This window comes from Xiphophorus couchianus, chromosome 7 (assembly GCF_001444195.1).
Source record: "Xiphophorus couchianus chromosome 7, X_couchianus-1.0, whole genome shotgun sequence".
In the NCBI taxonomy this organism is placed as follows: domain Eukaryota; kingdom Metazoa; phylum Chordata; class Actinopteri; order Cyprinodontiformes; family Poeciliidae; genus Xiphophorus; species Xiphophorus couchianus.
In genome coordinates, this window is record NC_040234.1 from 6,026,756 (window position 1) to 6,041,307 (window position 14,552).

The window sequence follows — 14,552 nt, forward strand, 5'->3', positions numbered from 1 at the left end:
CCCCCAATTTTTAATATCTGCTCAAATGGAAAGCAACAAATTCATATTATCGCTCGGGATTGTAAGTAGTAATGACTGAACGTCACGGATGAGCTGCTGCACTAAAAGGGAAACCGGGTTTAAAACAAACAGCGGTCCAGAGGAGGACAGTTCATCTCAACTCCGGTGCTTGAAATGCGCCGTTTTCCCCTCTTTTCATTTAAAGCTCGTAAATCGAGGCCTCCCTAACGAGAAAGAGAAAGTAGTTTCTCTCTCTCTCTCCTTCCCTTCTCCTCTGGATTTATGGCCTTATTACGAGCAGGCCGTGAAATGCGCACGGCGACGCGGCCGTGTCCGCCTCATTCACTCTGCTTCAGCGCAAACTGATTGCTGTGCTATTTATGAGCTGATTACCAATTTAATCCTAATTTATTCCAGCAGCCGAGGGCAGCTCGTGTATTTCCAGCGGAGGGAGAAGCCGAGCCGTCATTTAACCCTGAAGGACTGCAGCAGAGAGGAAGGAACCACTTTGGGTCTAGACGAGACCAAACACACACAAAGAAACGGCGCCTCAAAACTGTTTGGGAGCATAAAAAATAAAATAAAAATGATTGGTTTAGAGTTATAGACTCCCTTATTATTATTATTATTATTATTATTATTATTATTATTATTATTATTATTATTATTACAAAGAGAGCTGATGTCTAATAGGATGAATAAATGAAAGAATCTTAGTCTTTTTTCAGGAATATGAAGCGCAGAAAATATTCGAACAGGAAGCTAAAACTAAATGGTTTAAACGTTGTTCGGTTTTTTTTTTAGTAACAACAATAATAATCTGAAATTATTTTAATCTAATTGAATTTTGCTGATGTTTTTAAAATTATATTTTAAAATAATAAAAACACGTCAATGAAACGTCACTTTTTTTTTTTTTACTGCCTCAATATGCCAAAGTTTCTAGACAAACATTTTTTTTTTCCTCTCATGCAAACAAAATGTACAATTTGTTTGATAAAGACGCGGCAGAAATTGATGAGATAGTGCGCGTGCCGGGTGGAAAGGCTCGCGGCGATGCGAGCACGAAAAGGTGAGCGCGAGGTCCTTCCTCCAAGACACCGCAGGTCAACTCCTCTTCTTACTCGTTTTTTTAAATTATTTTATAATTATTATTTTTGGTCCGTACGCTTCAAAATGAGCGCGAGCCGCACCCCAGAGCACGACACAGAGGGGATTAATGAAAAGCAGCTCGTGCTGCGCTCCGACTTTAACCTGCGGCGCGCGAGAAGGCCCGAACCGAGCCTAGAAGGGGCGACCAGCACGTGCAACACATTAGCACCCAGCCGCGTGAGCGCCAGACGCAGACCCGCGCGCAGCTGAAGAAAATAAAATAAAAAATTATATATATATAAATATAACACAAGTTATCATATCATAATTTAGGACACTAAGAAGTCGTCGGGATTTTATGTTGGCAAAAAAAGCAGTGGTGAGATTTTAATAGTTTATAGATAAGGATTATCTATAAATATTACAAACTTAAAAAAACATCTATTCATTGACTTTAATATATAGTCCACGATAGATTCAAATGATATTTCGAGAAAACCATTCCATTTTTCAAAGTAAAAGCTCTCCCCACGGTGTTTTAAAGCTGCTCCTATTAGAGTCACGCCACACTGTTGTGTTGTTTTTGCTTTCCACAGCAATCTGAGGTGATAACCAGAAGAGGAATCACTAGATTACCTCTGAGTATCTGTGTGCTTTCACAAACAGAATGAAGGCCTGGTCGAGTTCTGATGGCATTGCAGATCATTGCTGTCTATTATCCAGCTCTTATCTCAGGAGTTTGACTGATACAATAACAGACCAAGACATCATCCAGCTACTTTTTCTTAAACTGCTTACAGCGTCAGGCAACTGACAAGCAACTCTTTTTTTTTTGTTCTTTTTAAATTGCATTTTGGCACTGCACAGCTGTTGCAACCTTCATCCTCCCCACATCAGAAGCTGCCTCTGCACACCCGTCCGCATCACCAAACCGGCCTCTGAGGACCGTTTGGGCCAAAGACGCTCAGCTGAGGGGATAAACCGATGGGCAGAAGGTCAGGGGTTTTTTCACAGAAGTAGGCAGCATGGATTCAAACCTGATTCTATATTTTTATTAGAATACAAACCTAAAGAGAAAAACTCAACAAAATAAAACTAATGGAAAGAAGAGAAGAAAAGGATAAAGGTTAACAAAAAGAGCAATCCATCAGACAGAACAAAGGAGCCAATCTTTTTTAAATGACTGTCTTGTGTAGTTTGTATTTAGTCTTTAGCTCCTTTTTTTCCCATATATTGTGTTTGGTTCTTGCCTGCGTGGACTTCAAAGACTTTACCCAAAGTAAGTAAAGGTATCAATATCAATCACAACAAATGCTCCAAACGCCTGATTAAAACCTGAGTGGATGGATGGATGATGAAGGTGGATACAGGGACAGGCCACGTAGCATTTAAATGAAAACTCATCCTTTAACTACTTTATTCCTGCTAAAGTTTAAAAAATGACAAAATCAAAGGAAGTCACTCAACGTTTTTGTTAGAAGTGAGTCTAGGAAGACAGCTACATATACCCCGGCCTGAATCGATATATCAATAAATCAGTTAATCGCATGATAAATTAAAACGAGCTCAATAATCTCCAATTGAATGATTTGTCGTTTTTCTCATTTGTCTTTCGTTCTACCAAAACACAGGATGAGAAAGTCTTCAGTCTGGTGCTTTGGTCTCACCTGGACCGTTCTTGACGGGTCATTTTATTTGTAATTTCTGTTGTTTTCTTTATTTATTTTTGGATATTTAAAATGTCTTCCAGTTCCAGCGCTGAATGTTGATTAGAATTGAAACTTTATTGATCTTTGAGAATGCGTTATTGCATTATTATGCCGTTACCATTACATTACTTGAAAACGGTCTCAAAACAACAACATTTTCATTTATCGCAATAAGTTCTGGGGATAACTTATCGTCCAGCAACATTTGCTATCGCGACAGGCCTAGTTGACCGCTTCGACGCCGGGCTAGGCCCCAAACGTCCCAGGAAACTATAGCAACAGCCCAGTCTGTGCCTCAGCCAGCAGCTGAGCCCGCCGCCTACCTGCCGGCCTTGGTGATGATCATCTCCGTGCCGATGTCGTGGAAACGCTTCCAGAGGTCGGCGCACTGCAGCTCCACCTGGATCTCCTCCATGGAGGCCGAGGGCGAGGCGTCGCAGGCGCCCGGGGCCAGGTCGGCGGGCGAGCCGAAGGAGCACGACGTCCTCTCGGCCAGACCCTCTCCATCCGAGCCGGGGCTCGCCTCTGAGTCTGGATGGGGGCGAAAATAGCGGAGGGGGACAGAGAGTGATGAGGAAGGCGGCTCTGGATTAACGGAATAAGAAAAAAAAAATTAAATAAAAAAAGTGTGGTTTTTTTTTTTTTGTTGTATTTTATTTCGTAGAGGAAAGTTGGCTCGTGCGAGCGTGCGCTGCAGCGTTCCTCCTGTGAGTCTTCATCACCGGACCCCCCGGACCCTCTGCAGGCCGGGCTTGGCTTGCCGTCTCGTGGAGACAGAAGCGGGATAAAAGCCGCGTGAAGCTTCTGCAGAGCGACGAAGAAAAATTGTTGCTCTCTCTTTTTTTTTTTTTTCTGGTCAGGCAAACGACTATTCCAATGAAAAAGGTCTGGGATATGAAATGTCCCACAAAGTGATCATCGACAGAAAAGATGAATTCACAAAAATAATCAAGAGGTTAAATCGGATTTTTTTTTAAAAAGCTCATTTTTCTTAGAGACGAACCCACACTGCAAAAACACAAAATATTACCAAGTATTTTTATTTTAGCTTCTAGTGCAAATATCCTAATACACTGAAAATAAGACAAAAGTACCTGAAAAATAACTTTTCATCAAAATACAGGAGCTTGTTTTAATTCCTAAATATTGACATAAAAGTACTAAAGTACTAGTTCCACTGTCAAATTATTTCATGTATAACATGGGAAAATGTTCTGTTATGGATTAAATAATTGTGCTTTTGTATCAATATTAAGAAATTATTGACTTAAAACAAGCTCCTATATCTTGATGAACAGTTACTTGTAAGCTTGTTTTAAGTCAATAATTTCTTCATATTCATGAAAAAGTAGCATTTACAGATTATTTTACATGGGAAAAATGCTTAGTTATAAATGAAATAATCCACCGGTGGAACTTTGTCAATATATATTTAGGAATTATTGACTTAAAACAAGCTCCTGTATCTTGCTGAAAAGTTACTTATCAATTAGTTTTGTCTTATTTCAAGTGTACTAAGATATTTGCACTAGAAACTAGACCATAATACTTGGTCAGATGTTGTGTTTTTTGCAGTGCACAGGAGTTTGTGATCCTGAAGAACATGACAGTCATCAATTACACTAGAAAAATAAATAAATTTAGAGACAATTCTACATTTTTAACACTGTTTCTAAATTGTATCATTAAATCCCTTCTTCCTGTAACAAGACTGACTTGATTAGACAGCAGATGTTCATTGCATCTGGTTAGAATAGACTGAAAAGGCGTGATATTTCAATAATGTTTTATGTCTCAGTTACAAAGCAGGTCTTCATTTTTATTTCTTTTTATTTTGGATGACAATCCAGAAACGTTTCTAAAGGAAATATTGAAGTTGCTGGTCATGGTTGTGTTGCTGTGGGAAACCCAGCGGATGTGTCTGTTGTCTCAGAGGGAAACTTCTCAGTCTTTGCACTTGTGAACGGCTGAATCTCATAACCGCATCCTTCATTGACGTGTTTTTCATTTTCATGCATTTACTCTCAGAGAGGGATCTAATTAAAAGTCGGGCTGGCTTTCCTCGTGCAGACGAGCCGTCGCGCGTGAACGGCAGCGGGACGAACACCCGACCTTGAGGTCGCCCAGTGCTGAATTAAGTCTTGCTTTTAGGATTAGGGTCATCTCTATATCTGAGAGTTAACAAAGTTCATATCCTCTTTGTTTTGAACGAGAAAATAACCAGAGCTTTATGCTCGGGAAATAGAAGAAAAGAAAGCAATTAAATTACAAGTTTTGTAAAAATTGACTTGAATTAGACGGCAAATGTATTAATCTTGGCAAACACTAAGTGTTTAAAACTGTTTACTCTCACCATAAATCCACGCTCAAATATTAGATATCCCAAAATACACCCAGACCCCTGCCACCGCCGCTGAGTAAAACGTCTGTGTGCGCTTATTTAGATTTGAAAATCTCTCTGGGGGGAGGAATCCCAGAATGCCTCGTGATTTTTCCAGCTGGGGCATCAAAACCTTTCCGTATTGTGCACAATATCCTCACTTGACCGCCGCGTGCTAAATCTCATTTCACTTTTCAGAGAAAATCTTTTACAACGACCTCGCTCGCAACCCCAGAGCCACCCAGGAAAAAAAGAAAGAGAGGGGGGGGGAAAAAAAGGCAGAAAAATGCAATAATGTATTATTTATTGCTGGTCCTGACACGCCGAGGTTGGCTTGGCAGTGCCGGAGGAAGGAGGAGGGTGCGAGGGGGGGGCTAGCACAAATACGCTTATGCAAATGCAAGGAGCTGGGAGAGAGAGAGAGACAGAGAGAGAGAGAGACTGGACAGCATCCCGGGCGAAGCTGCCGCAGCGCAGCCAAGCCCGCTGGAAAGGAGAGAAGGAAGGAAGAAATGGGGGAGATGAAGATGAGGGAGAGAAAGACAAGAAGGCGAGGAGTGGTGAGGGCCGTAATGAGCCCTGAGAGACAGCGGGGGCGGAGGAGGAGGGAGTCTTTCCATCATCCTTCCAGTGTCACTGCAGCCAGGGAGGACTGTCGCACATGATTAGTGTCCGCTTCTCTCCTTTAACTGTTCACACTCAGGCAGATAGACACTCAGCCCCCCCCCCCTGCCCCCCACACCTCCCTCACACTTTGTAAACACATTCTGCTCGGGTAAAAGACGACGAGCCCGGTGGCTCCGATTCTCACCGGGCCCCGGCAGCGCCTACCGCAGGGATGAGCTCATTGCAACACGCTCGTCCAACAAACGGTCGCGCTTGGAAAGATTTTTTTTTTTTTTTTTTTTGTAAATGTAGCAACATCGAAACTATTGGACAGTAAGTGCAAACCCTCAAAATTGTACAAAGTGATTTTGGTCTAGTTTGTAGTGTAAATATCTTAGCACACTTGAAATAAGATAAAACTAACTCAAAAGTAACTTTTCAGCAAGATATAAGAGATTGTTTTAAGGCAGTAATTCCCTAATATTGATGAAGAAGAACTAGTTTTACTGGCAGATTATTGCACTCATAAAACATTTTTCCATATGTTTTAAGTGAAATAATCTGTCTTTGGTACTAGTGCTTTTTTAATCAATATTAAGGAATTACTGATTTAAAACTAGCTGAAAAGTTTTCTTTTTTCCATATTAACATTTTATTTCCAGGTAACATTAAATAAAGGTGTTTCCTTGGGTTCCATCCATCCATCCATTTTCCGTTCACCCTCGTCCCTAATGGGGTCGGGAGGGTTGCTGGTGCCCATCTCCAGCCACGTTCCGGGCGAGAGGCGGGGTACACCCTGGACAGGTCGCCAGTCTGTCGCAGGGCGTTTCCTTGGGTTAAATTGATTTATTCTAGTACAGCTAACAGATTGGCATATCTTTTTTTATTATTATTATTTGCTTGCAACTGACAAACTACAATATGTAGAATTTGTTGAAAAGTGAAAAACATTTTTAGTCAATGTAACGTTTAGAGATGGGAAAACTGTGGTTTTTAAACTGAATCTCATTCATTAAATCCTGAACGAAAAATTGAAACTGTGATATTTAAAACTCCAAAGAGCTAAAAACAATGAAGGACCATTAGGATATAATATTACCAGTTTGACATGTGGGACCTTAAACTGATCATATACAGTAACATATTCCAACAGTTTGACTTAAAAATTACATTTTAGAATTTAAATCTTCAGGGAAAGAAAAAAAGATACATGTCACAAACAAGAGGCTTAAAATAATAAACTGCTAAAATGGACCTACACTATATTTTTGTTGTTGTTGTAACTGTAGAGTGACTGTGTTCACGGCAGTTCCTCAGGGTTGAAACAATGGGCTGGTGTCCCTGGAGATTTCATATTAGTGAAACTGACACATTGCGTAGCGTGTGACCTGTTCATAGCGTGGTGCTGCAGGCTTCCAATGTATTCTTGTGAAATCTACACATAGAACCGTGACATGAGTTACAGTAAAAACAACTAAAACAACAAAAACATATACCGAACAACACACAAAAAAATAAAAATAAAAATTTTTTAAAACGGCCTAAAAACAGACTCTGTATGGCTCCGGGTTGCTTTGAGCGTCTGCTCCAGAACGGAGGCTTCAACAACCCAAATGGGCCGGAGGAGAACAGAGGAGAGAAAATCGCTAGTCATTAGTTCTTGTTTCTTTCATATGTGTTGTATTTAACGGTCATATTGAAAGGCCTGACGCAATAAGCGATAAATCAATTAATCGCATGATAAATCGTAACAAGCTCATTAATTTCCATTTGGGTGATTTATCATTTTTCTTTTCTCTCTTTCTACCAAAGACTAGACGTCGAAAGTTTTCAGTCTGCTGCTTTGGTCTCAACTAGTCTCTTTTTTTAAGGACAATTTTGATTGCAAAGACTCCAAAATTTGTTTTCTTTGCAGCTTCTGTTGTTTTGTTTATTTATTTTTGGATATTTAGAATGTCTTCCAGTTCCAGTGTTTACATATTCACTAGAATTTTATGTGTACGGATCTTTGAGAATGCCTTCTCGCATTATTTTTGCCACTATTAGTAGATTACTTTAAAATGCTCTCAAAACAGCAATAGCATCGTTTAGCGCGATACCTTCTGGGACGATTTATCACCCAGAACATTTGCTGCCGTGACAGGTTTAGCTGTCAGTACTGCCTGGCTGCACTTTACTTTAACTGCAGTTTTACTTTACAACTTAAATACCAGAGCTACTGGGTAAACTGGGTGCCACTGACTAATAGTTTCGACGACAAACAATATACAGTTTAGTTTGGTTTAGTTTCTGCCTCCTTTATTTTAAAACTTTAAATAGATTAAATTGTTGGAAAAAATTTGGCTTGAAATACAGTTAAAAAAAAAAAAGTGCATTTGTGGTTAAAAGAAAAAGAGGCTTCAGGGGAATCAGCTGCACTGCAGAGACTGAATGAAGGGATAATAATAATAATAATAATAATAATAATAATAATAATAATAATAATAATAATAATCCATTAAACCTATGCAGCGTTTTTAGGACGCTCAAAGACACTTAAAGATGGAGAGCAGAAGGTAAAGAAGTCTGGATGCCCTGTCATCAGGCTGAAGGACACGTCCTCTGACACTCAGCAGCCACACACACACACACACACACAGACACACACACAGACACACACACATGTTTGCGCAGCTATCTTTGCGGGGACTTTCCATTGACTTCCATTCATTTCTACAGCCTGAACCTTACCCTTACCCTTATCCTAACCCTAACCATTACATACCTAACCCTAACCAAAACTCAATTCACACCTTAGTCCTAAATCTGACCTCTGACCCGAAAACAGAGTTTCCCCTTGTGCGGACCAAGCTTCGGTCCCCACAAGGAGCAGTGTCCCCCCACAACGTAGTATATGTCATGAAAATGGTCCCCAAAAGGTATTAGAAACAAACGCGCACACACACACGCGCATCAGCACGGCATCAGCTCATTTTCACTTCTCTATCACTCAGCATCTAGTTTTCAGCTTAGCTTTCTGAAAAGATGCTTTTTGTATTATCGAGAAGAAATTTGCCGTTCGTTTCTCTCTGTCACAAACACACACACACACACACGCATTACCTCACACACACTCTGCTCGTCCTGTGCTTGACCTCCATAAAAACACCCAGCGTGAACCAGCTTGGTGCCGCACGTCGTTCTGACCTCCGACTTCACATTTAGACACGTTCGTATCGGTTAGAGACGCGCTGAAGGCTGGACAGCTTCATGTGTCGTTCAGCAAGGAATAGGAGCTCGTTTTAAGTCAATAATTCCTCAATACACATCAAAAAGTTCTTGTTTCATTTGCAGATTACTTCACATACAACATGGGAAAAATGCTGAATTATAAATGAAGCAATCTTCCAGTGGAACTACTGCTTTTTCCATTATATATTAAGGAATTAGTGACTTAAAACAAGCTGCTATATCTTGCTGAAAAGTTGCTTATGAGTTAGTTTTGTCTTATTTCAAGTGCATTAAGATATTTGCACTAGAAACCAGACCAAAATTATTCGGTAAGATTTTTTGGATTTTGGCACTTGCTTCCTAAAATAACCACAGTTTCATTGTTGCTACAGTTTCAAAAGTAACGCGTTAAAAATTAAACATTTTTAACCTTCACACAGACACTGAAGGTCAGGCTGAGTCAGCTTCATCAAACCCGACAACTTTAGGGACACATTCGGACGTCTTTACGTCGCCTCACCTCTCAGCTTGTCAACAAAAATGTCCCTTTGAGTAGAAGGAAGGCAACAAGGTTGACCTCTACTCAGCAACATTTCATCTAATGAAATATGTTGAACTGTTTCAGGGAAGAGTTTGCAAAAATCATGTTACACTTAAAGTAAACTGACCATAAAACAGGTCATGTTCGATCTGAAAGTGAAAGACGTGCAGCCGTCTGACTCGGGATTATGATTAAACCTTGGATGCTGGAATTATTTTCGCAACCTCTTCATTATTATGAAGCCCACACATCCGCACATTTCCATCCAAACGTTTTGAATATTTACACATGCACATCCCCGCCATGTTTACGGTTTCAATCGCAAGTTAAAATCAGGAGGAAACGAGTTCATCATTCATATTCCGTAATCAGTGAAGCCGTCTTCGGGTTCCAGTTTATTCTCTTTGCCGTTTCTGCGTGATTTACGGGACGCGGCTTGTGGCCCTTATGATTTTTATTTTTTGGGGGAGGGAGGGCGAGGGAGCTGATTTTATAGAATAATTGTCTGAATTTAAAGGCGTCTGGTTGAGCTGAACGCATATAAAACACACACGCGTGTGCAATGGCCTTATGATGTAACTGAGGCCTATATTTAGCTCTGCTTCTCAGTGGGAAACAGCCTCAACTGTCAGGCTGCCTCAGCAAACATTTTATTTACCGTCCAAATAATTAGACATGTTTTATTTGCATTCTTTACATATAAGAGAAAAAATTAAATGTATGAAGTTGTGAAAATTTTCTCTCCTTTTTTTGGGGGGGGGAGGGTATTTTTTTATTTGTTGACCCCCGCCGACCCTCACTCGTAAATAACACATCATAAACCAAAAATGTTTTAATATAAATTTCTTAATTTACAACAGAGTGACTTTCCTAACTGATTCCAGTCTTAAAAGATTCAGGTAATAATAGTAATAATAATAATAATAATAATAATAATAATAATAATAATAATAATTTTGGATTTTCTAGTGCCTGAAAGAAAAAAATATTTTACTCTGGATTTGGAGATAGAAACGTTTATATATTTTGTTTGTTTAAGGAGGAGCTGATAGTGAATATTATGAAGGATCTGAAAGATGAACAGATCAGCTGTGAATGTGTCGTCTTCTGCTAAATAATGAGTTCTGAATTTAGACCGGCTCTGTTAGATCAGCTCAACGTTAACACAATTATTTTACTATGTAATCGTCTCACCCAACTGTTGGAGTGTGTGTGTGTGTGTGTGTTTTTTTAAGAACTGTTTCTGTGCGTAAAAGCTAAGCCTCTCTAAGAAGTGGAGCTGGGGTTTATAACAGATGTAGTTTCACTTGTTAATTGCCGCTTTAACGGATCCATATTAGAGCCGTGTGGAAGTAGGAACTTTGTGAGGTCTCACAAAACCAGCTTTTTCTTTTGTGTGTGTGTGTGTGGGTGTGTGTGTGTGTGTGTGTGTGGGTGTGTGTGTGTGTGTGTGCTAACGGGCCTGTAGAGCTCCTCCGGTCAGCCTGTTAAAAAATAAAAAATAAACTGCTGCAGACTCAGTCCTGCTCTCTGTCTTCTCAGGCTAATAAACGTGTTATACGACCGGCCGGCGTCCAGCCTTAAAGCCTGCTGGAGCTGAGTAAAAAGAGAGAGAAGAAGAAGAAGAAGAAGAAGAAGAAGAAGAAGAAGAAGAAGAAGAAGAAGAAGAAGAAGAAGAAGAAGAAGAAGAAAAAAACTAATCACTCCGCTAAGGATTCCTCTAAACCACATAATGTGACCACAGAGACTCGCTGTTCTCGGTCACCGCCGCCTGATGCTCCACAGCGGAGGGCTGTAGGTCCGGAGCGGGATCCTGCCAGGAGCCGCGGCGGCTAATGAGAGGAGGGGGCTCTGGATGGAGGAATTACTCCAGATAAAATCTGATTGAGAAAAGTGCTTCTTATTGAGGCCTAAGACGACTGGGACGACCACCGAGAGTTTAAAAAAAACGGAAAGAAAAAAGGCTTTAAGTGCGATTTTTTTGTTTGTTTGTTTACCATCTTTGCCCCTTTTAGGGCTCACAAAAAAGCAGCGCTGCTTCTAATTAGCGCTCCCTCGTTTAAACCGCAGCGCAGACAGCACAGTGCCTCAACAACAACAAAAACAACACGCTTCCTGTAAGGGGTCAGGGACACAACTCCATTCTTTTCGACGTTTCTTTCTTCTTCTCCTTCTTTTTTATTTTTATTTTATTTTTGTTGTTTTTAATCGGAGCGAAGAGGCGTGCGACGTAAAAAGAGCCTTGAGTTCCGGAGGCCAGGCTGCGCGAGGACCTCCGTCCCACACCGATCCGAACCGAACTCATCACGATGAAATCAACATAACGTTAAAGTGAAATACCTGTTTTCTGTTATTATTACGTATCTAAATGTCCAAATATATAAGCTGTGCTTTTAAACCGTGTATATATGAAGGGTCTAAGTGTGGCGGCCGACTCACTGCACCGCGTCAGCGTGTCCACTTTCAGTCCGGAGGACGGAGGACACGTCCGGACCTTAATCCACGAAGGTCGGGGCTGAAAATCTGTGAGCTGAGGAGGCCTGACGCTGGCGCGCGCGTTAGAGCCGGGCGCACGCGAGGCAGCGGGAGGATTTCACGAGGCAAATTAAGCGGCGGCGCAGCTCCACATGTGGAAAATAAATGAAACGGGCAAGTGAGATGAAAATGGAAAATTAAAGATAAATAAATATGAATGAAGCCGTTCACACACTGGGAAGACAAACTGAATAATAATAACAATATAATAATAATAATAATAATAATACTAATAATAATAATAATATTAGAGGTATTTGGGGGGGTAGTTTTTTTAGTCAATACTTTTGGATATAAATTACATCAAAAGACACGTAAATTAATTAGTCAATCTTTTATTTGCTTACTCAGCACTAGCGTTGTTCAATTCCAACTAAAAGATAGAAAACACACACCAAAAAAAAACTGCTCTGCGACGAATGCGTGAATTAATACTGATATGATCAACTTTTTAAAAACGTATCGACCTTTCCAAGAAGCCGAGACGCGGAGTTCAAGTCTAACGAGTGTAAAACGCCGTTGCTTAGATTAAGTCGCCACAAGTTTCGCAACTACGATTTTTATAAGAGTTTTTTTTAAATTTTTATTTTTTATTTGACCTAACGAGAATATCATCTGACTTAATGTCACTGTTTATATACTTGATTAAAAATTCAGATAATTGTAGTGGCTACTATTTATTGCATTTCCCTCCCAACCCCCCCAAAAATCAATATAGTTTTATGCTGAGTACAGTGTGGTTGTAGAGATAGAATACCAAATATGACATAATATAAATAAATAATAGGGTCGCTCTTTTATTTTTGTTAAATACAAGCTGTTAAAGTGTTATTAATATTCTTTTTATTTATTTTTCTTCCCTCTCCATTTTATCTGTATGTATCCCTTAGGCACTGCGCCCCTGTCTGCGCCTCCAGCGGCCTCCTGCCTGACCTGCTCTGACCTGTTTTGCGCAGGGTCAACTGATTATTTTTACGCACCTGTCCTCTCGGCGTCAGGATGTTTCGGTGTGTGAAGGTCCGCTCCTGTTTTACAGTGAAACGCGATAGATGAGAGTCACTTATTTGAGTCTTGGCGCGAGCGGTTTACGGCCCAAGTTACCCAAAGGTTGAAGACGCACACCGTGACTGTGTGCGTCGCTGTCCAGAGGCACTGGATCCTTTAAAGGTGCAAACCGACTTTTAAAAAATATATATATTTAAGTCAACGCTTTCTGTGACACAGTTGTGTGAGGTTAAAGCAGGGCCTGCACGCGTTCCTTTTTTTCTTTTTCTTTTTTTAAATGAACTGCAACAGTTGTGTTTCCCTGCGGTGTTTTTGCTGGAACGCAGCCGCAGAGGAGCGGATGCATTTCTCGGGGTTGGACTGCGGAGCATATGCGCTCTGCGTCGGAAGCCTGGGGTCCATAGGCGTGGAGCCACGACGCAGAGAGACCTGACGGGAACTTTTAGCGGTGTTTGTTTTTTTTAAGGAAATAATATAGGCTATATATATATATATATATATATGCATATGTGTGTGTGTGTGTGTGTGTGCGCGCACTGACCCGGGTCCATATCCAGACAGTGCGCCGGATCCTCTCCGTCCGTGGCGAGGCTCTCCATGGACAACTCCAGCTCCTTCTCCTCCCAGCCCCGGAGCTTCCTCTTCTTGTTGGAGCCGATCAGGGCTTCCACGGAAAACGCGTGGGCTCTAGAGCTCAGAGCTGCGGCCGATCGCCTCCTCTCACTCATTTCTCTCAAATCCACCCGAAGAGTTGGGCAGGAGGAGGAGGAGGAGAACGTGGCGAAAATTCACAACGGCAAGAAAAACCCCGCCACCCCCCGAGCTCCCCCGAAGCCCCCTCACTCCGTCCCGTCCAAAAGCAGCGAGGCAAAACAGTGAAGAACAAAAAAAAACAGAGGAGAGGAAGAAGAAGAAACTGCACACGTCAGTGTTTACAGCAGGGCGCAAACTCACCAAGTGTCCAAAGTAATCCTAGTAAACTTTGACTAGAAAACGGAGAGTTTTCTATCAGTCCTGACTGATAGTTCGGATGCGGTCAGCGGCTTTTTGCGCGCCCTGCTCTCTGTCCTGCTTTTTCTCTTTGTGCCCCACTAACTCCTCTCTGATTGATACTCACTTCTGGAGGATTTTTTTTTTCTTCAGTCGCAGAGAGAGAGAAAGAGAGAGAGAGAGAGAGAGAGAGAGAGAGAGAGAGAGAGAGAGAGAGAGAGAGAGAGAGAGAGAGAGAGAGAGAGAGAGAGAGAGAGAGAGAGGGGTGGGGGGTGGCGGTCTCCTTTAACTCTGTCAAAAAAGAAAAAAGGAAAAGCGCCCAGCCTCCAATGAGGAGTCAGACCGGAAAGCCAGACGGACGGTTCTGTCCAATGGCGGAGCGGCGGAGACGTGAAGTCTAGAAAACAGGCTTGAACTGATGAAACAGGCACGACGGAGCTCAGACAGCGGAGGGGAATTAAAATTTATTCTACAATGACCTCAT

The 14,552-nt window shown here is 41.3% G+C and overlaps 1 protein-coding gene across 2 annotated transcripts in view; it reads right to left on the reverse strand.

Moving 5' to 3' along the window:
* tbx15 (T-box transcription factor 15) overlaps nucleotides 1-14,219 on the reverse strand; it is a 55,647-nt gene extending 41,428 nt beyond the window's left edge. The window contains exons 1-2 of one of the 2 annotated variants that reach the window (XM_028023945.1): nucleotides 13,620-14,219; nucleotides 3,125-3,332 (exon numbers count right to left, since the gene is read on the reverse strand). In XM_028023945.1, coding sequence (XP_027879746.1) covers nucleotides 3,125-3,332; nucleotides 13,620-13,806 — 395 coding nt within the window. In that variant the 5' untranslated portion in view covers nucleotides 13,807-14,219. Of the gene's footprint in view, nucleotides 1-3,124; nucleotides 3,333-11,977; nucleotides 12,129-13,619 lie in introns of those variants that run through there. The other variant, XM_028023946.1, reaches the window with a different exon arrangement.
* Nucleotides 14,220-14,552: the final 333 nt, after the last annotated feature.